Source organism: Lepidochelys kempii, chromosome 3 (genome assembly GCF_965140285.1).
Source record: "Lepidochelys kempii isolate rLepKem1 chromosome 3, rLepKem1.hap1, whole genome shotgun sequence".
Lineage (NCBI taxonomy): Eukaryota > Metazoa > Chordata > Testudines > Cheloniidae > Lepidochelys > Lepidochelys kempii.
The window spans coordinates 208,941,631-208,966,255 of record NC_136382.1 but is presented as its reverse complement, the minus strand read 5'-3'; the positions used below and the strand labels follow the sequence as shown (position 1 = coordinate 208,966,255).

At 54.7% G+C, this 24,625-nt stretch overlaps 2 protein-coding genes across 13 annotated transcripts in view; both read left to right on the top strand.

The window, feature by feature from the left end:
* The window catches only part of KLC4 (kinesin light chain 4), a 49,492-nt gene extending 47,384 nt beyond the window's left edge, over nucleotides 1-2,108 (top strand). For 7 of the 8 annotated variants that reach the window (XM_073339847.2, XM_073339851.2, XM_073339846.2 and 4 more), the window contains one exon: nucleotides 52-2,108. In XM_073339847.2, the coding sequence (XP_073195948.1) occupies nucleotides 52-141 (90 nt within the window). In that variant the 3' untranslated portion in view covers nucleotides 142-2,108. The remainder of the gene's footprint in view (nucleotides 1-51) is intronic. The other variant, XM_073339852.2, reaches the window with a different exon arrangement.
* Nucleotides 2,109-3,746: 1,638 nt separating this feature from the next.
* LOC140909769 (heme-binding protein 1) lies at nucleotides 3,747-19,700 on the top strand. 5 transcript variants are annotated; one of them, XM_073339841.2, is made up of 7 exons: nucleotides 3,803-4,241; nucleotides 5,980-6,313; nucleotides 7,410-7,576; nucleotides 9,731-9,816; nucleotides 14,626-14,752; nucleotides 14,838-15,021; nucleotides 15,243-19,700. In XM_073339841.2, the coding sequence occupies exons 2-7, from the start codon at nucleotides 6,291-6,293 to the stop codon at nucleotides 15,415-15,417; spliced, it is 762 nt and encodes a 253-aa protein (XP_073195942.1). In that variant the 5' UTR covers nucleotides 3,803-4,241; nucleotides 5,980-6,290; the 3' UTR covers nucleotides 15,418-19,700. The 5 variants fall into 5 exon arrangements, with proteins under 5 accessions (XP_073195941.2, XP_073195942.1, XP_073195946.1 ...); XM_073339842.2 differs by having other exon boundaries at nucleotides 3,832-3,850; XM_073339843.2 differs by lacking the exon at nucleotides 3,803-4,241 and adding an exon at nucleotides 4,283-4,443.
* The last annotated feature ends 4,925 nt before the right edge of the window (nucleotides 19,701-24,625 follow it).

Below are 24,625 nucleotides of genomic sequence, written 5' to 3'. Positions count from 1 at the left end.
GGCCTGCATGCCGGGGATGCGGGATCCTGGACAGTGTGGTTTGTTTTTCAGGATTCCCCGGGCCTCCTGGCAGAGAGCAGAGGCTTCAGTGTCAGCAGCGTGGATCTGTCCTCTCACAGCTCCCTGCTCACCTCCAACTGACCCGCCTCCGGGCTCCTCTCTGCACCAACTCCTGGCTCCATCTCAGATGCTCCTGCTGCTTGACTGCACCCTGTGGCTCCGGCACCACCTCTAGGATCGCGCACTGCCTGACACTCCAGCTGCTCCAGGCTCCGAGCCGTGTCCTGCTCCTCCACCGCAGCCGGAGCTCCAGCCCCCCCGTCTCAGACCCTGCCCCTGGAAGAGGTGTGCCCTTGCCGAGCCTCCCTCTGCCTGCTGCCTGCCTGGGCCTGGTACTTACCAGGGACTAGCGGCCTTGGCGACAGCACTTAGAGCTTTGGTTGCTCAGCGATGAGCTCCAGCAGCACTTACTTGTGGCTTTGGCTATCGGAGCAGAGGGGTGGAGACTCTCCACTCCCTGGGGCTGGTGCCAGCCCTTCCCCCAGGCAGGGGCTGTGTGTGTGCTCCTCTAAAGCAGACCTGCGGGCTCCTTCTGCAGTGAAGGGCTCACCCCGCCTCTGCACTGCCTTCTCCTTAGTTACCAGCTTCTCCTCGACCTCAGCACCACCCAGTGCCCAGGACTGGGGTTCTTCCGATTCAGCTCCCTGGGAACCAGAGAACGAGGCTGGAAGGGTCATGGCGACCTGGCGACCTTCCCGGGGAGTTCACCTATGTGATTCAGCCCAGGCTTCGAGGGCAGGGGCTGACCCCATTGGGAATGTGTCCCAATCCCTACGCCCCCGTCCTAGGAGGCCAGTTCCTGTTCTGGCTGTGTTGCCTACGTCTGCCTTAGCATGGAGAGAGCCGTGCATGGGCACTGGGGGAGCTGGCAGGGTCATTGTTACCCGTGATTTATCTCTGATTGCGGTACTTTATTTTATGAAATAAAAAATCACCGAAGTGACTGTGGTGAGAGCCTCCAAGCCAGTGAGGAGGGAGGGCTGGCTGCACACCAACACATACAGACAGTGGCTCCAAGCTATAGAGCTCAGTGGCTGAACCAAAAAAAAAAGAGTTTGGGTCAAACAAAAATGTTTGGTTTTTGCGGGATTTTACCTTAAAAAAATAATAGAAGGGGAGTAAAATTTGAAACAAAAAGTTGTTTTGAATCAAAAAATCAAACATTTTGACTGTTTCTGAATTTTTGGATCAAAAATTCGGCGAATTGGACACGAATTTGTGAAATGGTTTGGTCGCTCCGAACATGCATTATTTGGTGAAAAAAGTTTTGTCTGAAAAATGTCGGCCCGCTCCACTCCTAACGCCCGGGCCTGCTAGCCACAAGCTCTCGTGTTTCGTCTGTGCCGAGCCCCAGGTGCTGGAGCCTGACCCCTGACTAGGCCTGCCTGCAGACTCAACCGTGCTGCCAAGGGGAGAGGGAAGACTAGGCCTGCCTGCAGATCCCTTGCGCTCAGCTGCTGTCTGTGTTAAACACTTGGGGGTGAAATGCCTGATGGTCTCTCCAGCTTTCCATCCTGAACTGCCCAGGTGCAGGCTGTAGAGTTACAAAAGAAATTCAGCATGCAATACTGGATCCAACTGGGGGGGTCCATCTAGTCTAGTCGCCTGTCTCTGACGGTGGCAGTTGTGGAATACCCTGCCCCAGGGAAAGTTTCTTCCTAACCCTATTAGTTAGAGGTTGGCTTCTGCCATGAAGCATTAGGGTTTATAGTCCTTCCAAAACTCCAGTGGTTTTCGGTATTTATTATTATAACTCTGCATATTATTGTTATCCAATGAATGCCCGTGCCTTTTATGAGTGCTGCTAAATGGGATTTAATAACATCATGTGACAGTGAGTTCCACGGGCTAATTGTGCATTATGTGAAATTCCTCTTACCAGTTTTGAATTTGCTGTCTTTCAACATCGTTGTCACCTTGTTCTTGTGTTAAGAGAAAAGGTGGATAGAAGCTCCCTATCTCCCCTCTCTGTCTAGTCATTACTGTATGGATTTGGATCATGATCCCTCTTGTCTCTTCTCTAAAGTAAACAATCCCAGTCGTTTCAAGCTGTCTCCATATGCGAGCTTGCCCAGTCCTTGCCCTTTTCTCAACCCCTCTAGTTCTGTAATATCCGGTATGAAATGGAGTGCCCTGTGCCGGTGAAATGTCATAGTCATTTCTGATATGGCATCATGACACTCCAATTTATTCTCCAGCCCGCGCCTTCTGCAGCCAAACAGTGTTTGCTTATTTCAGCAGAGCTGCACATGGAGCAGAGGTCTCCACTGAGTGGCTCACGGTGATGCCTAGGTTTGTTTCCGGAACTGATGCAGTTAATTTAGAACCCAGTAACGTCTGAATAGTTCCAATTATTCCCTTCTGTGTTTATTATTTTGGATTTTTCAACACTGACTTTCATTTCCCATCCTGCTGCCCATTCTCCTCGCTGGATTAGTTCCCTGTGATGCTCCTCACAGTCCTCTCTAGTTCTGACTAACCTCGCTGTGTTGCCAACTCCCCTGATTTTACTAAAAGTCTTACGGTGGTTTTTACAAAGCTCTGACTCCTGGAATCATGGGCGTAGAGGAGCAGCTCAGCTTCCTTTGTTCAAAAGAGGGCTTGGCCCTTGTGGCTGTGGAAAAGCTTGACAACGTGACTGAACGGCTCAAACCTAAAGCTTGAATGTGACCTAAAGGCTCAGAGATCAGAAAGCAAATACAAAGAACCCACATTGGTTACTTGTTTCAAAATGTCATGACTTTTAAGCCGCTCTTGGGCCTGACTCATGAGTTTTGATCATTTGGGGCTGGTGACACTGTCTCAGCCACTCTCATGCTGACATCATTACCCTAATGAGCACCATTGCCATGCTCTAATAAACATGGCCAGGCCAGACTGCCACCAACCCCTTCCGGGGGAGGCTCTCCCCGGGACAGGAGGATGGGGGCGGGACAGGACGATGGGGGGCGGGACAATGGGATGGGGGGCAGGACAGGAGGATGGGGCGGGACAATGGGATGGGGCGGGACAGGAGGATGGGGGCGAGACAGGAGGATGGGGGGCGGGACAATGGGATGGGGGCGGGACAGGAGGATGGGGGGGGCGGGACAATGGGATGGGGGCGGGACAGGAGGATGGGGGGCGGGACAGGAGGATGGGGGGGCGGGACAATGGGATGGGGGCGAGACAGGAGGATGGGGGCGGGACAATGGGATGGGGACGGGACAGAGGATGGGGGGCGGGACAATGGGATGGGGGCGGGACAGGAGGATGGGAGGCGGGACAATGGGATGGGGGCGAGACAGGAGGATGGGGGCGGGACAATGGGATGGGGGCGGGACAGGAGGATGGGGGGCGGGACAATGGGATGGGGGCGGGACAGGAGGATGGGAGGCGGGACAATGGGATGGGGGCAGGACAGGAGGATGGGGCGAGAGAATGGGATGGGGGGCGGGACAGGAGAATGGGGGGCGGGACAATGGGATGGGGGCGGGACAGGAGGATGGGGGCGGGACAGGAGGATGGGGGGCGGGACAATGGGATGGGGGGAGCGCCTCTCGGCTATGGCGCTCCCCCCCACCCGGTGATGGCCCCTCCCACTGCCACATGCTCCGCCCCTCTGGAACGGAGGCCCCCGTACTGATCCCGTCAGGTGTGGGCGGGGCCGGAAGTATCCGCTTCGCTTCCGGGGCACCGCGTCACACGTCCGCCCTCTCGTCATGAGAGTTACGTCAGGACGCAGGAATCGTCCCCAGATTTCCGGGCCGGTGACCTCAGGCCGGAGAAGTTCCGGGTCGGGACGTGCCAGGTAACGGGCCCCCTCCCCCCGGCCAGCGGGGTCCTGCCCGGCCCCGGGGGCCTGGCCTGGCCTCAGCGCCCCGGACTCCTGGGTTCCGGCCCCCCGCGCTGTCTAGGCGTGAATCCGGAGTCCCCGCAGGGCCGGGCAACGAGCCGGGGCCTCTGCCGACGCCTTGTGGGCTGAGCTCCGCAGAGCGTCCTGGGCTCGCCCAGTCGCTGCCCGGGGCCGCGGCAGCCCAGAGGCTCTCCCCGGAGCCAGCGGTTCCGTGCCCGGGCCGGGCCGGGCCGGTCTCGGGTCATCTCACGCGGCTGGTTGCTGCCGAGGAGTGATTCGGCGCTGTACATGCGCGGGAGGCCTTGGGCTGTTCGGTGACAAGGGCCGGCCTTTAAACCCCCTTGCTGTGAGTTTATTAGGCCAAATGTCTAAATAAGTCGCCGTTTGTTTCGGGATCAGCTGCCCTGAGTCCTCGTCCCAGCTCGCGGAGGGGAGCGGGAGCCAGGAGGCCAAGGCTTACTCCGAGAGCCTCCGCCCGCCGCGCTCTGCCTCCGCGCCCCATCTGTTAAATGGGGCACCAGCCTCCGCCCCACAGGAGAGCGGGGAAGGTAAACCTAATGTTTGTGAACTGCTCGGATGCGTCTGTGCCGGAGAGGCAGTAGATGCCTGTTGGCCGCAACACCTTGCAAGAGCGCCCGCCGCTGGCGAGCGACGTTCCGCCTGGGAACGCGTTCCCGACTGTGAATGGTCCACGCGGTAACAGCTGCCGCATTAGAGCGGGGGTTCTCAGTGGGGGTCGGGACCCGTCAGGGGGTCGGGAGGTTATTGCATGGGAGGGTGGGAGTTGTCAGCCTCCGCCCCAAACCCCGCTTTGCCTCCAGCATTTATAATGGTGTTAAAATATAGTAAAAAAAGTGTTTTTTTAATTTCTAAGGGGGGGTTGCACTCAGGGGCTTGCTATGCGAAAGGGGTCACCAGTACAAAAGTTTGAGAGCCACTGCAATGGAGCAACGTTTATGAGATTGTGACGTGTCATCCTCTGCTTGCTTGCATCAGTTTTTTGTGGCAAAAACAGACAAAATGCCAAGCCATTTCTCACTGAAAGAAAAAGGACAGGTTATCCACAACTGCCAAGCTGTGGGGGCTACTCAAAGCCAAGTTGCAGTCAAGTGGGAGTTGCACAGGTTGCTTGTATGCAGAATGTGGAAGCAGAAGGATAAGCTTTTGGCTAAATATGAAGACGGACAATCAAATAGCTGATGTAAGCGTGGGCATGAAGGAAAAGCCTCTGGTGTCGACTAGCTTCCCTTTATATGGCGCAGGGAGTATAACTAGCTGGACCTGAAATCGAGGAAAAACCCCTTCAGCTTGCTGCTTCACTTGGAGTGAATGATTTTAAGGCAAGTGACGGTCTGTTTACCAGATGGAAGAAATCCTTCAATGTTGCTTACAAAAAAGAGCATGGCGAAAAACACCGGACAAACCAGCATTGGCAGTGTGAAAAATTTCTTCACGTTTTCCCAGCTGACATCTACAATGCTGACTAAACAGGACTTTATTTGAAAGGGCTCTGTGACAGAGGACAACATGTAGGAAAAAAATGAAAAGCTAGGAGGAGGGAAAGCTTTAAAGGATAACTGTGCTCGTCTGTGCCAACATGGATGGGAGTGACAAACGCCTGCTGTTCGTGATCGGAAAGTCAAAATGACCCAGATGCTTCTGAAGGATTTCAGTAAACTTCCCTTCAATTATGTCAGTTCAGCGAATCCTGGATGACAGGTGACATTTTCATCAACTGGTTGAAAAAGTGGGATTATCAGCTTTGCTTGCAGAGCTGTAAAATGTGCCTTTTCCTCGATAACTGCTCTGCACAACCCCAAGGAATGGTTCTCACTAACATTCAGCTCAAATTCTTACTCCCTAAGACTACCTTTTTGATGCAACCTATGGCTCACAGTGCGATTAAGAACATGAAGGGACATTACCAATCAAAAATCGCAAACTGGATTATTGTTGCTCCTGATGTGGACCCCAGCACAGATGTTCAGACAGGCCTGAAAACTGTAAATGTGCTAGATTGTATTCATCTTGTTGCTGAAGCCTGGCAAGATGTAAAGCTGACTAACAATTTCCAATTGTTACAGGAAAGGCAAATTTGTTGTGCCAGTGGAAGGTGTGCGAGATGAGTCTATTGAAGACTTTGGCGACCCCCCTGAACGATGTTCCACTTCCAGTCAACGTGGAAAAAGAGGTAGCTCTTAGTAGCTGCTGGGGATGAGGATTTGCTCACATTCAGAGAGCTACCCAATGAGGAATTACTGCGCACTGCAGCGGCTTCAAGGCCAGAGAAACGAGTTTGTGTTGATGAAACATAATTCAGAGGATAATCAAGAGAGTGAGGACGATTTTGATGAAGTTCCACGTCTGACAGACTCCGAGCTGTTCAAGGCTTTGCATGCACTCTGGCGCTTTTCCCAGGTAGCGGGACTTGGTGACAGGGTCTATGGGACGTTGAGTCCCATCTTCCAAACAAAACCGTGTTTGTTTAATTTGCTTGGCTTCTTCTCCATGTTCTTTCACCTGAAATGAGTGAGTTTGTCCATGCTTAATTAACGTACAGATTGATACTCTCTGTATGAATAGAAAACACTCTGATGTGGAATAATACTTTTAGGTTATTACAGTATTACTGTTATTATTTATTAATTTGCTTAGCAGATGTCCTTATCCAGTGACTTACAACGTGTACAAAGTATTACAGTTAAGGGCGAGTACAAAAAATGTTTACAAGACCAAAAGGCTGTTTGTTGTCATGGCTGATGTTTGATCTTAAAACAAAAATAAAACTTGATGCTTTTATAACATTAACTCCATATTGCTTTCTTGGTACAATATTTAAGGCACCATGGAGAACTGAGCATGTGTTTAAAACATACAGGCGGCGTACTACAGTAATACTGTAGCAGCAGTAATTGTTAGTGTGTACTGTAGCTGTTGTACGTATCAGAAAAAGCAGGTCGCCTTTGGTCAGGCGACACCCCCCATAACAGCACCAGCTGCTTAGGAGCAACATAGCAAAAGCGCACCAATAAATTGCTGCTAACCAGTGTTTACTGTACAAGTATCTCAGCAGATATAAACTCAGGACTTCTGGGTTCTGATCACAGCTCCGGGACTCTTAATAATCCCAAGGGCTGTGTCAATATGGTGACCTTAGTTCACCATCCTCCTGGAGTCCCTACCAGCCAGGAAGTCACTGGCACTGCCTGCACCATTTCTACTCCCCCACCTGAGCCACACCAGTCTCTGCTGACTCTCCTATCTGGTCCTCAGCTTCTCAGGTGACTCTTCTTCGGGGGCTGAATGGAGGGCGTAGGGAGGAGAACCTCTGCCAGGCCCTGCCCCCTCTCTTCACCCCAGAATTGTTTGTATTGGTGTGTACCTCTCCAAACCTGCAACTCCCTCACTTCTAGAGCACACACTGCTGCCCCTTTCCATGCGGTGGGCACCAGCTGTGCCCCCTTGCTCTCAGGTTTGCACTAAACACTGCTTCTTTTCTTTTCTCCCCCTGCAGCAGGAACTGTGGTGTTGGCATGGCTCGCATTACCCTGGAGGACCTCAATGGGTTGGACGATGAGTCCCTTGATGAAGATGAGGAGCCAATGGATGGGGAAGAACAGAACAGGCTGTTCTCTCATTGGGAAACAGTGGCCAGCACCCACCAAGTGACCCTTCCTCAAGGTGAGAGCAAGGCTGAGTTCCTTCCCCACCCCCACAATTAGAAATTCCAACACATTTAGTGCCTCAAAGGGAAGCCTTGGCAGAGGTGGAGCCTTCTCCACCAGCAATTCTGTGTGGCCCATTCCTGGCTGCTTCCCTAGGAGGAGCTGACCCTCCAAGGACAGTGTTCCAAGCCCAGTGGCCCAGAAAATATGAAACTAGCAGTTCCTTTATAGGGCTTAACAATGCTGACAGGGTTTCTATGGCCCGAGAGACTGAGCATGCGTGCAAGGAGCTGAGTCCGGTCCCTGGTTTCAGCGGGTCTAGAACCTGGGGCTCTGGGGGCCTGAAGTCTCGGATACTCCCTTATCACCACCAAGGGAGACAGATGAAGCAGCACCTCACTAATCTTCGCAGGTCAGGCCCCCCAGGAAGTCCTATTGGGAGGCCAAGGCCTGGGTTGCCCATTTGGCTTGCACCCATTATTTCAGCCAGGAAGTGACCCAGGTTGGGTTGTCCAAGCAACTCTTATGAAGCGGGATGTAGGTGGTCTTGGCAAACTGTCAGAGCAGGAGTCCAGCATTGGAATCTGGTCAGAGCTGGAGCCGGTGGTCAGGAGTGAAGGTGGAGGGGCAGGACCCAGAGAAGAGGCATGGGTCAGGCACAGAGCAGCACTAAGGCAGGACCTGGGAGCAGAGCAGGAACAGGGCTGGACGCAGATTGAAGGAGACAGGTAAGGAGTGGGGTCCAAGCAACTGTGTAAACTCCCTCTTGGTGGTGCAGCGGATCCCGTTCCTTGCCTGTCTCTTGCGATTGGCATCCGTCCTGGTCCAGGTTCCTGCCTCGGTCCCTTGCCCGGTCCCAGTTCCTGCCTTACTCTAGCTCCGTTCCTGCTGCTTGTGCCATCTCTGGTCCTGCCCCTACACCTTGCTTCTGACCCTTGGCCTGACTCTGCATTGGTTACGTTGACAGTTGCTGGCTTTCAGGAGCCATCCCACAATGCCCCACACTGACAGTACAATTGCTGCAAGTGCTCCTGGTGAGGACGTACACCACTGACACCAGGAGCAAGGTGTGGACACGCATGAGCACTGTAATTACTGTGGTGGCTCTCTGCCCATGTAAGTTAGGTCGACTTAATTTTGTAGAGTAGACCTGCCCTGAGGGCAAGTCAGAGCTGAGCGTGCAGCATCTCTCCCCCAGCAAGAGCCCCGCAAAGGTACGATTCAGAAATAAGTGACGGAGCCTGTCCAGTAACCCCTCAGCAAACAGATGCTTGGTGCCCAATTGAGAGGGGCCGATGACTGTGGCTCACATACGGAGGGGATGGCAGGGCCAATAGAATGGGAATGCACCCTGCCCACCTGTGCTTTATCAACCTTCCTTCCCGCCAGGTAACTCTCCGCTTGCTGAGCGTGCACCCACTGACCTCTGGCCCTGGCGGTTGAGCTCTGTTTAGTACAGCAGCGTAAACAGCCTTTCTAGGACCTTAGAATAAAGGCAAAGCCAGCTGTCGGACTCTTGATCCGAAACGTGCTTCTGGGCCATGGAACGTGGCCGTGGCCTTCCTAGCACCGGAGAGGGGACCATCTGCTACTGCTGTGGCTGGCTACAGCTGAGCTACGCAGAGCAGCTGTAGCGTGGCCCTGCTGGCCCACGTCTTGCATTACAGTGGCAGATTGTGCTGACTGCTAGGTGCTCTGCGGGCAGACCTGGAGCCAGGATTCCTTCCCCAAAGGGCTGCCAGTCTAAACAGACTGGGGGTGGGCCAGGCCCCAGGAGCAGCTGCCTGAGGTGATGGTGAGCATGCAGCAGGCTAGTCCTGTATGTCGGCGATGGTCATTCCTTCGTGTGGGCCCTTCTCGGGGCCGGGGGAGCCCTAGCAAGCGCCTCTGAGCAGGTGTGTTTTTCAGAAGCACCTGGATCCATCCTCAGGGTTACCCCCGAACGGTACCGGGGGCGAGCAAGCTGCAGCTGCTAAGGGAACAGGCCAGCTTGTTTCCTGGGCTGGGGGTGTGTCCAGTCGCCGCCAGGGTGCAGCATTGACGCACTTCCCAGGACTTGGTATTCGGGCTGCGGGGTCCCTGTTGCTCTGAATTGTGCATTTCTCCCTTCCCCATCCCGCGCTGTGCTCGCCGTGCAGGCCCCTTTTCTCCTGTCTGTTTGGTTTTGCAGAAATGGCGGGTCCCATCATGCAGATGACACAGCACAGCCAGGTGCGTGAGCCGGTGCCCTACGTCACCCTGCTGCAGCATGAGAAGGTGAGGACTCTTCCTCTGGGCGTGGACAGATTTCACACCCACAGCCTGTTTCCTGTGGAAGTGTGTGGGGGTGGAGTCCCCTGCTGGCCATGTGTCTCTGTACAGTGCACAGAGCCCTTTCCCTACACACAGCACGCTGGGGTCCCTGGTCTTGCAAACAACCACAGCCCAGATCCTGTCCCTGCCCTGGTCCTGGGCCCTCCTGCTGCTACCCCTCATCTCCAGCGCAGGGCCCCCAGGATCCATAATGCTCCACCGGTGCTTTGCTTCAATCCAAGCTTGCCTCGCTGCACTGGGGGCTCTCACCCCTGAGCGACGCAGCTATCCCCACCTAAGCGCTGGTGTGGACAGCTCCCGCCCCTCGCAGAGCTGGAGTTACCATGGCGACGGGAGAGCTGTCTTCACAGACACGCTGCAAGTTTGTCATGTAGCCCTGCCCGTCTTGTACCCTAATGATGCCCGGTCACAGAGTGAGAGACGGTTCCTGCTCCGCAGAGCTCCAGGTCTAACGGAAGCCAAGACCTAGCAGAGTGTACGAACAGACAGGAAGAGGGGGAGGGAGATGCTGCGAACAGGGTAACATCTTCCTGTCACCTAGGCTGCTGGGGCGGGACTGGAGGAGCCCAGCTCAGGTAAGGGCACCTTGGCATTCGTTCCCTTGCTTCTGGCCCATTGGGTCACCTGACGTTTTAGCTTCTGCCTCTTCCTGCCCCTCTCTGGTCTATGGGAGGGGTGTGGGGTTCACACGCTCCTGCCGTGTGTCCTGCTGACCCACCAGAGCTCCGGGTAGTGTCTCTCCAGTCCTGCGGAGCCTGGTGTCCCGCTGGCCTGAGTCCCCTGAGCATGGCTGCAGGAATTCTCTTCCTTTCCATGCCCCAGCCCCTGCAGCCTGGCACATGTCGAGGGTCACTTCATTCCTGTTGTTCCTGCCCAAAGAAGGCAGGACCACCCTCCTCCTCCCCCCATCCTCTTATCATTCACTATCATTGTACGGGGAGTGTTGGGCAAGCCACCCAGCCCTGTTCTAGCCCCATTAGGTGCTCACTCTGCTCCCCTCGTCATCAGAGACCCTTCCAGCAACCTGCTAACCTCCAGCATTGCCTCCATGCCTGCCTGGGCTTCTCTTTCCGGCTCCTCCCCTCTGCCCCACTCAGGAGGGTGCTGTGTAGTCTCCAGCAGTCAGTGTAGTTTCTGGGGGCTTTTCTGTGTGGGTTGCTTGCTAGCTTCCTGACTCCCGCGGAGAGCCCTGGCCTTCGGGCCAGCCAGCCTGCCCTCCCTCTCACCAGGGCAGGGCTCTGGAAGGGGAGCAGTGGCCCCTTTGGACTGCTGAGGGCGCAGCAGGCTGGGATCGTGCTCTGTCCTTGGTGCTTCCCTGCCGGTGTCCCGTTCTGCCTGTTGGGCTGGCCTGGTTTGGGGCCCGTCAGCTTTCCCAGCCCTGCAGAGGTGGGAAGGCTGCCTAAGCCCCTGCTGATCAGGGCGGCTTTTTATGCCCAGTTAACTAGGGTATAGTTTGTGTAAGTCTAGCAGCACGTGTGGAGCCCCTAGCCACAGCGGCTCCATGCCTAGCAAATGTGCACCAAGGTCCCCAGATTTGCTGGGGTCGACAAGTCAGTGCCAGGGTTCCGGCACCTTGGAGAACCCCTAGTTAGAGTGGCCGTGTGTTCGACCCAAGGGGCACTGAGGACCCTGTACATCTGGGTCTGCAGAGGCCCCAGCACTGCTGACTGCTTCAGTGTCCTCCCGAGCACCCTCACGTGCCTGAGGTCACTCTTCGGTGGCCTGCCTCAGTTACCCCCTTCAAGGGGCTTCTTAAATAAACTGCAGGCTTTTCTATCCAATAATACCCCTTCAGTGAGGTCTAGACTAGTGACATGACATTGACAAGGAAACAAGTCTTCCACCCTAGCCTTACGCTAGGCACAGCGCCTCCGCCCTGGGCACTGTCTGCTGCTGGAGAAGACACCAGGCCTGGTCTGCCTACTTTGCCTCCTTCCCAACAGAAAACCCCAGCTGGAAGGGTTCTTCTATGAGCCACCCGCCCAAGCTTGCCATCTGGATTCTCTCTTCCCCCTGCTCTTTTCGGGGAATCAGATGATCCTCGCTCACCTGTGCCACCTAGAGTTGGCTGACTCCAGGCCTTTACCTCTGAACAGCGCAAGGCCCCCTCTTCCAGTAGCTCTGCCTCAGTGCCCCTGCCCATAGGCCCATGGGAACCCAGTGGAGGGATCATTTTGAAAGAGTTAACCCTTTCAAGGGTTCCGTTGCCATAAGTGGCACTGTGAGCCCAGAACCCCTATAGCCTGACTGAGTCAGGGGCCATGGGCCTGGCCCTGTTAAGTCTGGAGATCCAAGAGCCAAGGTGATTCTGTGCCCAGTGTAAGTAGCATTAAAGTCTGTCTGAGTCAACCAAGGGCGGTGCCAATGGTCATGCCCCATCAACTGGCAGACGTTGCTCACCAAAGTGGCGCAGTGCCCATCATGAGCAGCACTGGGATCTCTAGGGCAGTGGTGCCCAATGCTGAGGCCGAAGCACGTGGCCTAGAGTGCTCCCCATTCCAGCAGGCACAGTGAGATCCAGCAGCTGATGCTGGAGCCAGACTTCTCTCTTGTCCTCATCTGATGTCCCCGTTCCAGGCCAGCTGCACCGTCGAGCCCTTGCTGATTGCCGAGTGCCCCACACAGCTGACAGACACTGCACTGCCTCCTCGTGCCAGGTGGAATCCTGCCGTTCTCCCACACTTAGTCTAGGCCCAGGGTACCTGCCAGCCTTCCTTGGGGGGCTGTGACCAGTAGGGTTTGTTCCCCACAGCAGGACTGGAGCCTACCCAGGGAAAAGGGCCATCACCCAGTGAGTGTCTGTGTGCAGATCTCCTTACCTCGAGCGTAGTGGGCCTGCCTTATCCATGACACCCCCTCTGCACACTGGGGTTCACTGTGCTCCCCAGCAGCCTCTGCGTGCCTCCCTCCCTTGGTCTGTTCTTTGACCACTCCAAAGCTCTTTGGTTCATCTTGGGTTTTACCCTTGACCAGGATCTGCTCTGCCTGGGTCCTGTTCTGGAAGGTCCATCTGACTCCTGTAGCTCTCTGCGCTCCTGACCTGCTGCAGCTAGCATCTGTTTGAGCCAGGAAGGGGGTACCACTGGTTCTGGCACAGGGTGGGCAGCTTGTCACAGTGCTCAGGCTAGCTGCACCTCTCCCACACACCCCTCCAGGTGTCAGCCGCCCGCCCGCCCTCTGGTCGGGGAAACGTTGGTTTCTCTCTCACAGATGGCACTGACACCCAGCACTGAATCAACGGTGCTCACCTTAGGAGGTCTGACTTGGCTGGGTCCTGCAGGTCCTTCCCTCCGGGCAAGGCCAGTGGGAACTAGCAAGCAGCAGCTCCCCGGAAGCAGAGCACTGCTATGTAGAACGAAAGCACTTCAGAGCAAACTGATCGGAAACATTGAAGCATGTGGCCTGCGGCACTAGTTCTTCCCAGCCCTGCGAGGCACCAGCTCGCCACAGCCTCCCCTCCATGAGGGGTTCTCCTCTTCACTCTCCTCTGGGGTGCGCGTTCCCAGCCTGGCAAGACAAGGTTTGCAGCACCTTGGAGACGAGACCCAGGATCTGTGAAGCTGCCAGCTGCCCCATTGGCTTTCCAGTGTGTGCCTTGGCAGTGTGAGCTGGGAAGCCATTGCCTTGCCTTCTGCTGAATTCAAGCATCGGGGTCTAGTGAACATCCCCTAACCTAGTCCAGGTTAGATCAATGCGTTCGTAGTTCTCAGCAACTCCCCATCTCATGTCCATGCCGTCGGACTAGATGAGGGTTATTGGTTAATACAGAGCAGTCCCTGCAGGAGTCCTCTTCTCATTACATACAGCAGCATTTCTGTCACACCACTGTCCCGGGCTGGGGTTGCCAAGACGCCCTCGGCTGCCCAGGGCTGCCTCCGCACCGGGCAGAGGCTGGGCTTGGCCAGTGGCCTTGTGCTGTTGCTGTGATGCTGAGCCCGGCATCAGGGCCAGGGCATCGAAAGATGGTACCATGCCTGCTGCAGATCCTGTAGCACAGTCATGGCATCTGCCCGGGTCTTGGTGCACCCAGCTTGGGGTGACGGTCAGGCTGTCCCAGCTCCCTGAGAAGGGTGGGGAATAGTCTTTCACTCACCAGAATCCGGGCTGCCAGGGAGCAACTGTGGCCACTGGCAGGAGCAGCAGGCTGGAGCCGTCGCGTCCTTCCCTGGGGATAAAGCACCAGTCACCTGGGCTAGGTTTGTAGCCAGGCTGCAGCGCAGGTGAGACCTGCCAGCTACCCAGCTGTGTTGGCATTGACTGGGCTGTACTAGTGCCCTTTGTCAGCGTCCTGCAGGGCACCATAAGACAGAGTAGAGACCTGTGAGCTGTGTGAGCCCAAGACTCCGGTCCACGGCAGGCAGCGTCACGCTGGAGGGGATGCTGCCTGCGTGGCTCAGATCAGCCTGTCCCTGGAGTAACGTTTACAACCCAGAGGACTCTGGATTACCCCGCAGCCTGACCCCTTACAAGCCCCATGTCCTCCAGCAGTGGGACTCCTCAGTTTTAAGGCCCATGCTCCTGGGTGTGCCATCCCGTTGCTTGCATTTGGCCACACACGGCTGGGATGTGTCCCCCTTTCTTTCTGCCAACAGCGCTAGTGGCCAGGGCCCACGGCCCAGAGGAGCTTTCTTTCCCCGCCTGGTGACTGGCAGTAGGGGGTGGGCAGTGACCATGTGATGGGGTGTTGTCATCAGCAGGCAGCCTCCTGCCCTGTTCTTGGCTCTGACTGACTGGTCTCCCTGCCTGTCTCAGTGCGAGGAGCGGCTGTACCCAGCGGGGAAGTGGGCCTGCGTCACCAAGGGGGAGCCGATGTACGAACAGAGCATCTCCATGGGCTTCATGAAACTCATGCGCTACATCTGCAAGGAGAACTCCACAGGTGCGTGCTGGAAGGTGAGGGGCGGGGGGCTGGCTCCACCCCTCGGGCGCCCTCTCACTGCCGGCCTCTGCCTGCCTCCCTGCAGGCCGCTACCTGGGCATGACGGTGCCTGTGGTGAACGAGATCCGCCTGAGCGAGGAGGGCACCGAGTTGCTGCGGGACGTCACCACTACCTATTACCTCCCAGGGGAGTTCCAGCCCGACCCCCCTCTCCCCACAGACCCTGACATCCGCATCGTGGAGAGACAGCCGCTCCGCGTCCTGACCAGGTGAGCCCCACCCCTGCCATTGCTGCAGGCTGCGGGAGGGGGAGAGGAAAGTTTTCTGAGCCCAGCGGGGGAAGGAGCTGAACGGTGTGGGCGGAGGAAACGTCTCTGAGGGAGAGGAGGAGAAGGGTGGGAGGATTGGGGCGTGCTGGGGGTGGGGCTGGCATGGGGGAGATTGCCAGGTGACTGGTCTCCTGTGGCTGTGGCCGCTCCCTTTGTTCCAGGGTGTTCTACGGGGTGACGACAGAGGAGACAATCCTCCGGGAGATCCACCTTCTCTGGGAGCTGCTGGGCTCCACAGACACCGTGCTGCGGGAAAACTACATGGTGGCTGCCTATGAGAACCCCAGCGTCCCTCAGCGGCGCAATGAGATCTGGTTCATCCGGCGAGCAGAATGAGTGCAGCGCAGCCCCACGCTGGACGCCGGGCCGGGCCGGGCCCCGCTTTCGATGGCAGTTCTGACAGAAGGAGATGAATGCACAGCCTGACGCACGGGTCGCCGTAGAAGGGTACCACTGCCCTGGGCCCGAAGAGGAGACCTGCTCTGCACCCAGCCCCGGGAAAACTAGCATGTGCCAGATGGCTGGCCAGGGCCCAGCCCACGCCTGCAGGGGGCAGTGTGGCATCGAGCACTGAGAGCAGCGGGTGTCTGAGTGGGCCCTGCGTGCCCCAGGCGGGAGTGTGGCTGGGCACATGGGGGCTGGCTGGCCAGGCTGGGTGCTTACGCTTGTTGGTGCCAGGGTGCAGGTCTGGGCTCAAGGTGTCAGTCCTGACTTGAGTTTGCAGTGCTGGGCCTGGCATCACGGCCTATGCATGTGGCTGTGGTTGAAAGATCCCTTGGGCGATGGCTGGGGTGGCACTTCCTGGGGCTCTGTCTTCAGTCCCTCCGTGGCACGGAGTATTCCTCCGTGTCCTGCCTGCTGAGCCCGTTCGCCAGCAGCAGGGAGGGTCTGTCCTGCAGCCAGTGGTCGGAGCCTTGGGTCGGGGGGCCTTGCCCTGCTCTGAGCGGGGCTGTGTGTATGCATGCCCAGGAATAGACTGGTGGTGCCTGCAAGCAAAGCTGGGATCCTGTAGGACTCTCCTTCATATCTGCCCAGTCGTGTGCCTGCTGCAGGCAGCCCCTTCCTGTTGGTCAGCGCCAGCCCTGCCGCACCTGCAGCCCCCAGGTGTTAGTCCAGCCCTCTGCCCTGGGCTGAGCAGAGGGGCAGCAGCTGGGTCGCTGTGTGTTGTGTTGTGCATTGATTGGTTGGTTTCACACTCATGCGTGCTGCTGGGGGAGGCTGGCAGCATGAACCTGAAATAAATCCAGCTCAAACCACTGTGTGTGGCAGCTGATTGGCTGGGGGTGGCCACGCTGTGCCCAGAGAAGGGCTGGAGCAGCTGAGGGGGACCCCCAAGGGGGCAGCTGGCAGCTCCCCGGGGGCACTGTAGCCTGCCTGCTCAGATCAAGCGGGAGTATCGTCCAGCTGCACCCCGCTCCCCAGTAATCGCCTGCAGGGGGTGCCTCCCCTTTGAAACAGCGGTTGGGGGCAGGGCGGCTGTGCTGCTTCCTCGTGGCCGCTGCACCCGAGGCCGGGCTTCGTGGCGCTGTTAGCTGTGCCCTGTATGGGTTGTGCCCCGCTGGAGCCAGCTGCTGGTACTGGCACCAGCATGGGCTTGCTCCTGAGGGCAGGGAGTCACCGCTGTGGCTGCTAAGAATGGGCCTGGCTGGTCCCACCAGATTCAGAGACCTCCTGGACTATGGCTGGAGGGACTGGGTGGACCCCACAGCCTTCAGCCAGTGTGTGGGGCTGTCCGGCCCATGTGTCCCCTGCCCTGTGTGCCAACAGGTGGGGGTAGCCTGGGCTCTTGCTTGCATTGAGCAGGCTTGGTGGGAGGGTGCCTGCTGCCTGCTCCTCACCCTTGGCTCTTTGCAACTCGTCATGGGGTCCCTGCCCCAGGAGCCTCCCCGACCAACCTGGACACCACCTGAGCTGGCCACGTGACATCCAGGTGTACGGCAAATGCAGCAGGGGTTGGGGGAGTCAAAATCGGAACTTACTGACAGGATGAGTTGGCTGAATGCAGCAGAAGGGCTAGACGCAGGGGCAGCCAGCCAGCCAGCGCCCCACGGCACACGGGGGGCCCAGACAGGACGTGAGGAGCTCAGTCTGGGTGGCTAACCAGAGAGGGTTAAGGGTGACTTGGTCACAGTCTGTTGGTACCTGCATTGGGACCAGAGCTTTGAGGAGGGTTGATGCGAGGCCCATTCAGACTAGAACTAGGGTGCAGATGTTTGACAGCAGGGAAGACCGTGGTGGGAGAGTCACCATCACTGGGAATATTTAAGTCCGCCTGGGCTGTTTTTCTAAAGCTCTGCTCTAGCTCAGGCGGGAATTCAGCTAGGGAAGGCCGATGGCCTGGACTGGGCACTGGCTAACCCCAGTGGGCCCGTCTGGCCCTGCGATCTGTGAGCACGAGCCAGAGCCAATGGGGAGAATCGCGTGGGATGGAGCCTCCCTGCTCCCAGGGCGCTGGAAGGGGGCCACAGATCATGCTAGGCAGAGCTCGGCAAGCACATGGTCAGTCTGTCGGGCTGGCCTGACTTCTCTCCCTGCAGCTGTTAGCTGTCCATGCGTCACGCCGAGGGCTCTCAGGGCCAGTCTGCCGGCGTTCTGCTGTACGCTGGCTTGGGTGTACTATGTGCAGAGACTCTCCCTCTCTCGGTTGCCAAGTCAAGCACTCAGAAGTTAGGACATGCCAGTATTAAGTTACCTGCGCACCCTCAACACGGCCCCTCTGGGCACCTGCATTATGACCATCTGTACATGCTCGTGTGCTGCCTTTTCCCCAGGGCCTGGTCTCTGCCAGCGCGCAGGATGGGTGGCGCTCACCTAATGAGCAGCGAGTCTCATGGTGCAGCGTGTGACCCCAGCCACTGCTCGACCCCTCCGCTGAAGCCAGAATGATTAATTTCCTGATGAGCCTTTCTAGGATGCTCATCACTGAAAAAAATAAATTCCCTTATGTGGAATCGGACTGACCTGCCATGGGTGAGCAGCAGGGCTGGACCCTTCAGATCCACCCCACTGACCTCAGCAACTTGAGCTAACAGTCACTGCTAGCAGTAGTAGGCTGTCATCCTCCATGTGGACCAGCACTAGTGGGGGATTAGACCACTTTTGCTGGTAGCTTTCACAGCTATTTGCTGACAGCAGAGGACTGGTGAGACTCCCAGATGTTCAGTTCCAGGCTGTGGAGGGGGAGTGGTCTGTGCATAGCTTCTTGTACCTGTTCCCCCCACCCTTGCCCCAAAGCCTGGCTCCTGCCCCATCTCCTTCCTGCTCTTTCTTCCCCACCCTTCATTCACTGGCCTAGCCCCATTCTCCTGGCCCAGATGGTCCTAGTCTCCCTCTCCAGGCTTGCTGGCCATTTCCCAATGACCCCCTGTAAGAGGCTGGCTCACCCCACAGGCTGGAGGGCTGGGAATAGACTGCTGGGATTACAGACGAAGGTAGCCTGGGTTGAATCAGGGACTGCCCTACAGCAGGTGGCTGCGATGGAGGGGGAGCTGGGGCAGGTGAGGAATGGCTCTTGCAGGGCAGACCCTGGAATCAGGTGAGCTGTCCCAGGACAAGCAGGGGCGAGACTAGGAAGGCCCAGGAGGGGGAAAAGAAACCATGTGCGGATTTAGGAACTGATACTGACTGGTATTTTGAGGGTTAGTGGCAGTGTGGCTTGTATTACTAAACCCATGCCCCAAGGAGGAGTATTTTTGACCAAGAAAAAATCCTGAATGAAGTTTTATTTTAATGCTCCAAGAGGGGAAACTGAGGCAGGCTACTTGGACCATAATCCTAGGCCATGAGGTGGGCATGGGAGGTGGGTGGCCTACTAAACCCACCCTCGCAGTCTCTCCCCCTCTCCACATCTAGTTCCAATGTCCTTGTGCGGCCAGTCACCGTCCCCCGTCCCGCTCTTTGCCTGCCCCCACGCTGGTTCCCAACCCTAGTATCCAGCCCTGGGATCCTCCTCCAATCTCAGTCTCCCTCCACCACCTCCCAGCCTCTTTGCCCAGCCAGTCCCAGTTCTCCTGCACCCCAGCTTCTTGTCAGATCTCTCTCCTTACCCGAGACCTCGCCGCTGGTTTCTAGTCCCAGGCTCCTTGTACAGTCAAGTCTCCCCCCACGGCTCCCTATCTGATCTCCGTATCAACTCCCAGTATTCCTCCCACCCTCACCCCGTTTTCCTCATGGGTTCCCAGTCTCCTCGCTCAGCCTCCCCCACCTCCCCTCCCAGTCTCCCTCCTTCCCCTCTCCTGGTCTGGCTAGTGTCCCCTCTGCATTGGAATCAGGTGCCTTCCTGCTCCCCACGACCTGGGTGCCAGCAGGGGACGGCACTGAGTGCGCAGGAGAGACCGGCTCGCTGCTCTCAGATCCTGGCCCCCTCCAGCCCAGAGCAGCCACTGCAGGGACACTCCTGCTGAGTGGCCCATAGCCATGGGTAGAGCCAGGGCCAGCTCTAGGTTTTTTGCCGCCCCAAGCAAAAAAAATGTTGGACCCTCCCTCCTTTTTTTGGCTTTTATACAGGTTCGCACTTTGCAATGGCTTTTGGTTGGTTTGGTTTGTTTTGACTGTTTAAAATTAAAAAAAAAATGAAAACAGAGAATTTGTAGTGAGTGAAATAAAGCAATTTCCTACGAGTGTACTCATTTAATTTTAACAAAATTACAAAGAATTTGGGTTCAACGACATGCTAATGAAAAACATTACTGTCTTCCGATGTGCCCGGTTTTGCATGTATTTATAGGACCTGAATTTTTCTGGTTTTCATACTTGTGTCATCTTAATAATTCAGTGAAATCTAAATTGTTTGCAGTGGTACTCTCAATGGAAAGGAATGCGAGTCTGACAAACAATTCTGAGACAGGGTGGACCTCAAATAATGGTTTAGTCAGTTCAGTTCTGAGAAACTGCTCTCGCCAGAAGCCACTGATACGGGTCACGGTAAAAGAACGCGTAACGCTAGAGCTGTGTTTGGAGTGAAAAAATCATTTCTTGCTATAAATTCTAATACTTTTCAAGGAGAAGTTTTAGGACTTATGAGCCCAGGTAAAGCTATTAATTCTTCATACAGTTCTACTCCGTCAATGGCAGCAGCGTTATCAGCACTGAGCGCTAAATGCAGGTCTTGGCAGTGCTTCAGGAGGCCGTCGTTGGGAACCTGCTTTTTAATATTTCCAATATCATACAGGAAATTCAAAAGTTTCACAGTGACCATGCAACTGATAAAATCTGTCTTCAATGGAAGTTCTAGCTCCATCCAAAACCAAAAAACTACATCTTTGGTCTGTGAATACAATAACCACGATCGATTAATTTGTTCCCCATTTTTCATTTTTTTCTTCGTACTGGATGGCATAAATCAACTATTCGACTCATTAAATGGATATTCAAATGTAGGATCTAGTTTTGAAGGACTTTTTTTCACAATAATCTTTAGTATTGCGTCAGTAATTACTGTCGGCCATGTACTTGGATCCGATCCTATGTCAGTGTCTCCACCTTCCAATAATTGTTCTTCAGTTTTAGATTTGGATAACAGTTCTTCGTTTCTGGACTCTTCAGCTGAAGAAGTAAATCTTTGGATGGATTGTGATTGTTCGTCTTTATCAGTTAGCGAAGATAATCTTTGGTCAGATTGTTGTTCATCTTTATCAGTTGATAAAGATAATCTTTGGTTTGATTGGTCTTCATCAGCTGATGAATAATCACTTTCAATGCATTGCTTAGAGCTTTCTCCTTGATTGTCGACTTTTAAAAAATACTTATGAAGTACGAGAGAGTTTTTCTAATTCTTTTTGCCATTTCTCTCTTTGTTGCCGGTAGGCAGCACCGGAAAGTCGTTTTCAGTTTTGTCCCCGCATTTTTGCCCTATAACCACTGGCAACCAACGCAACTCGGAAATTGGCGCAAATGGCGCTGATAGGGCGGCACAGTACACACAAGTAATCGTGATTCCTGATTGAATTAATCAATAACCGTTAACGTTTACACATTTACACATGTTCACACTGAGTGACCGTCACAGCGTGACATGATATTTTCCACGTCACGCTCCTATCGCACTACTGGAGATTTTTTTGATCTTCACGTATTATTTTTTTTTGTACATTGGTGGATTTTTCTGGGGAAAAAAAGGGTGTCCAGAATGCTGCCCCTGGAAATGTACCGCCCCAAGCCCGTGCTTGCTTTGCTGGTGCCTAGAGCTGGTCCTGGGTAAAGCATGGCTGGGAGCTGGGGCATGTGCTGTCTGGGCAGCACTAGGAGCTGCGAGGGGATGGAGCATGCTCAGTGGTGACAGAATCCTTGGGGAGTTTAGCTGCTAAACTCAAGCAAGTTCCTAAGGAGCATGTGTGAACTGGGCTGGTTCGAAGTTTTTTCATAAGGATGGCAAAAGCCTCTTCCCCCCTTCCCTCCAACTTTCAATCCCTGCTCCAAAGCAGAGGGGCACTACAGGTGGTCAAAAAGGCCACCATACGTTTTTAATATGGGCAAAACAAGGTGTTTTTCCCCTTCGCCTCATGCGTGGTAATGCCTGAACTGTTTTGGCTCGTTTGCCAAAAAGACAAATCTTAGCAGGAGGCAGGGACCCAGCGTGGAAAGTTCATCCCAAGTAGTTACCCAGCAATGTGATCAGCACCTGGAAAGAGGGGCTTAGACTGGGAAGGGGTGGGCAGTCCTGTCTGTAAGGAATATTTCAGAGGGGAGCTCAGGACCCCATTCTGCTGGGCAGAGTACATACACGTAGTAAGAGAAAGAGCTTTCAGCCTATTGGATGAGGGGTGGGAGGGGAAACTGAGGCACATGCTGGGGAAGTGACTTGGCCACGGTCCCACAGCAGGCCTGTGCAGAGCTGGGCTCAGAACGCAGGTCTCCTGAGTCCCAGCCCAGTGCGCTCTACCCCGGGTGATGCTGCCTCTCCTGAGCCCTGCCCTTTCCCTGGGCGAGAGGCACTCCTATGGCTCTCATCCATGGAGGAGCCTGGGTTTGTTTTTCCAGCTGTCTGAAGGGCTGAGCCTACCAAAGCTGCTCTGAACCCAAGTCTTTGTTGGGGCCTCAGGCGCAGTGCTGGGTGTGGGGAGAGGGTTTGAGCTCTCGCCAGCTTTGCTCTCAAAGGACTAGTCCTTATTTGAACCTTCCCTCGATGGGGGTGAGGAAGGACGGTCCCTGACCTGTTTTCTAGCAGTCGCTACACCCGGCAGAGCCAGCTGCTGTGTACTGCATGGGCAACGTGTGAGCTTGGGTCCTGACCCCGTCTGGTTACAAGTGCCTGATATCATTCTGAACGGCTCTCCCTTCTGCCGGGGTGCTAGGGGGACTTGGCTCCCTACCCTGGGTTGCATGGCCAGCATGTAGAAATGGACCCTGCCCCAGTAAGTGCCCTGGCGCTCGCTGTGGTTCTTTGGTCCAGGGCTTTCCAAGGTGCCGCCCTCCTCACGGCCATGTCCTGTTTGAACTGTATTTCAATTGGGCAGTGCAGAAATAGAGAGAAAATGGGGTTTTACTCTTCAAAACTCAAACACTGTAAAATGCAGAGTTAAGGTGACGCTTCCCACCCCACCACCTTGACTTGGTCGCTCTGGTCCCTACCCTCAGGTGTCCCTTGGGGGCTGGCAGGACCTTACCCCTCCCTCAGCCTCGTTGCCCTGGGTGTTCTGTGACAAGCAGCAGCAAGCCCTGCATAGAGCACAGCAAGGGGCTGGTGGGCTGTGTGGACAGGGTGCGGAGCTGGAGCTGTGCTGGGCACAGAGAGGATGGCAGGTCTGGTTGGGGTGGGCTAGGTGCTGTGATGTTCCTATTGCCATCCCCACAGGGGCAGAGTTAAGGGGGTGTGGTTGTGTTGTGCAGAGAGAGGGTTGAGAAGTTGCCCTTTTCCCGGCCCAGCGCTCCCCCATCAGGGTAGAACTCAGGGAACACAGCTACTGTGTCTGATATTGGTATTAGATTCATAGACTTTAAGTCCAGAAGGGACCATCATGATCATCTCGTCTGACCTGCACATTACAGGCCACCGACCCTCACCTGCCCGCTCCTGTAATAGACCCCTAACCTCTGGCTGAGTTACTGAAGTCCTCAAATCATGATTTAAATTCACGTTACAGAGAATCCTCCATTTACACAGCTCCCCTTGGAAGACTGTTCCAGAACTTCACTCCTCTGATAGTTAGAAACCTTCACCTAATTTCAAGCCTAAACTTGTTGATGGCCAGTTTATAGCCCCTTGGTTTTGTGTCCACATTTGCCCTTAAGTTAAATAACTCCTCTCCCTCCCTCGCGTTTATCCCTCTGATGTATTTATAGAGAGCAATCGTATCTCCCCTTGGCCTTCGTTTGGTTACAGTAAACAAGCCAAGCTCTTTGAGTCTCCTCTTATAAGGTTAGTTTTCCATTCCTTGATCATCCTAGTAGCCCTTCTCTGCACCTGTTCCAGTTTGAATTTGTCTTTCTTAAACCTGGGAGACCAGAATTGCACAGAGTATTCCAGATGAGGTCTCACCTTGTACAGTGGTACTAACAATTCCCTGTCTCTACTGGAAATATCTCGCCTGACGCATCCTAGGCCTGCATTAGCCTTTTCCACGGCTGCATCACACTGGCAGCTCAGTCATCCTGTGATCAACCCATACACCCAGGTCTTTCTTCTCTGTCACTTCCAGCCGATATGTCCCCAGCTTGTAACAAAAATTCTTGTTGTTAGTCCCTAAGTGCATGACCTTGGACTCTGCACTATTAAATTTCATCCCATTTCTATTACTCCAGTTTTAAAGGTCTTTCAGATCTTTTTGTATGGTATTTCCATCCTCCTCCACATGGGCCATACCTCCCACTTTGTGTCATCTGCAGATTTTTATTAGCGCACTCCCACTTTTTGTGCCAAGGTCATTCATGAAGATATTAAATAAGATTGGTCCCAAGACAGGTCCCTGAGGAACTCCTCTAGTAACCTCCCTCCAGCCTGACAGTTCACCTTTCAGTATGATCATTGTAATCTCCCTTTAACTGGTTCCTTATCTTTTCAATGCTCATATTAATCCCCATCTTCTCTAATGTAACTAATAATTTCCTGTGTGGAACTGTATCCATTGCCTTACTGAAATCCAGGTGGATTAGATCTATTGCATTTCCTTTGTCTAAAAAATCAGTTATCTGCTCAAAGAAAGAGATCAGGTTGGTCAGGCATGATCTACCCTTTGTAAAACCATATTGTGTTTTATTCCGGTTATTATTTACCACTATGACCTTAACTACCTTCTCTTTCAAAATTTGTTCCAAGACATTGCATGCAATTGAGGTCAAACTAACAGGCCTGCAGTTTGGCCCACTACTAGATGGAAATGGTAGAATCATCCAGGATAAGGCAGCAGAGGTGTTCAATAAATATTTCTGTTCTGTATCTGGGAAAAATATGATGTAGACATATCATATGATAATGCTCTTTCTGTTCCACTAGTATCTCAGGAGGTTGTTAAACAGCAGCTATACAGTTAGACATTTTCAAATCAGCAGGTCCAGACAACTTGCATCAAAGAGTTTTAAAGGAGCTGGCTGAGGAGCTTGCTAGACT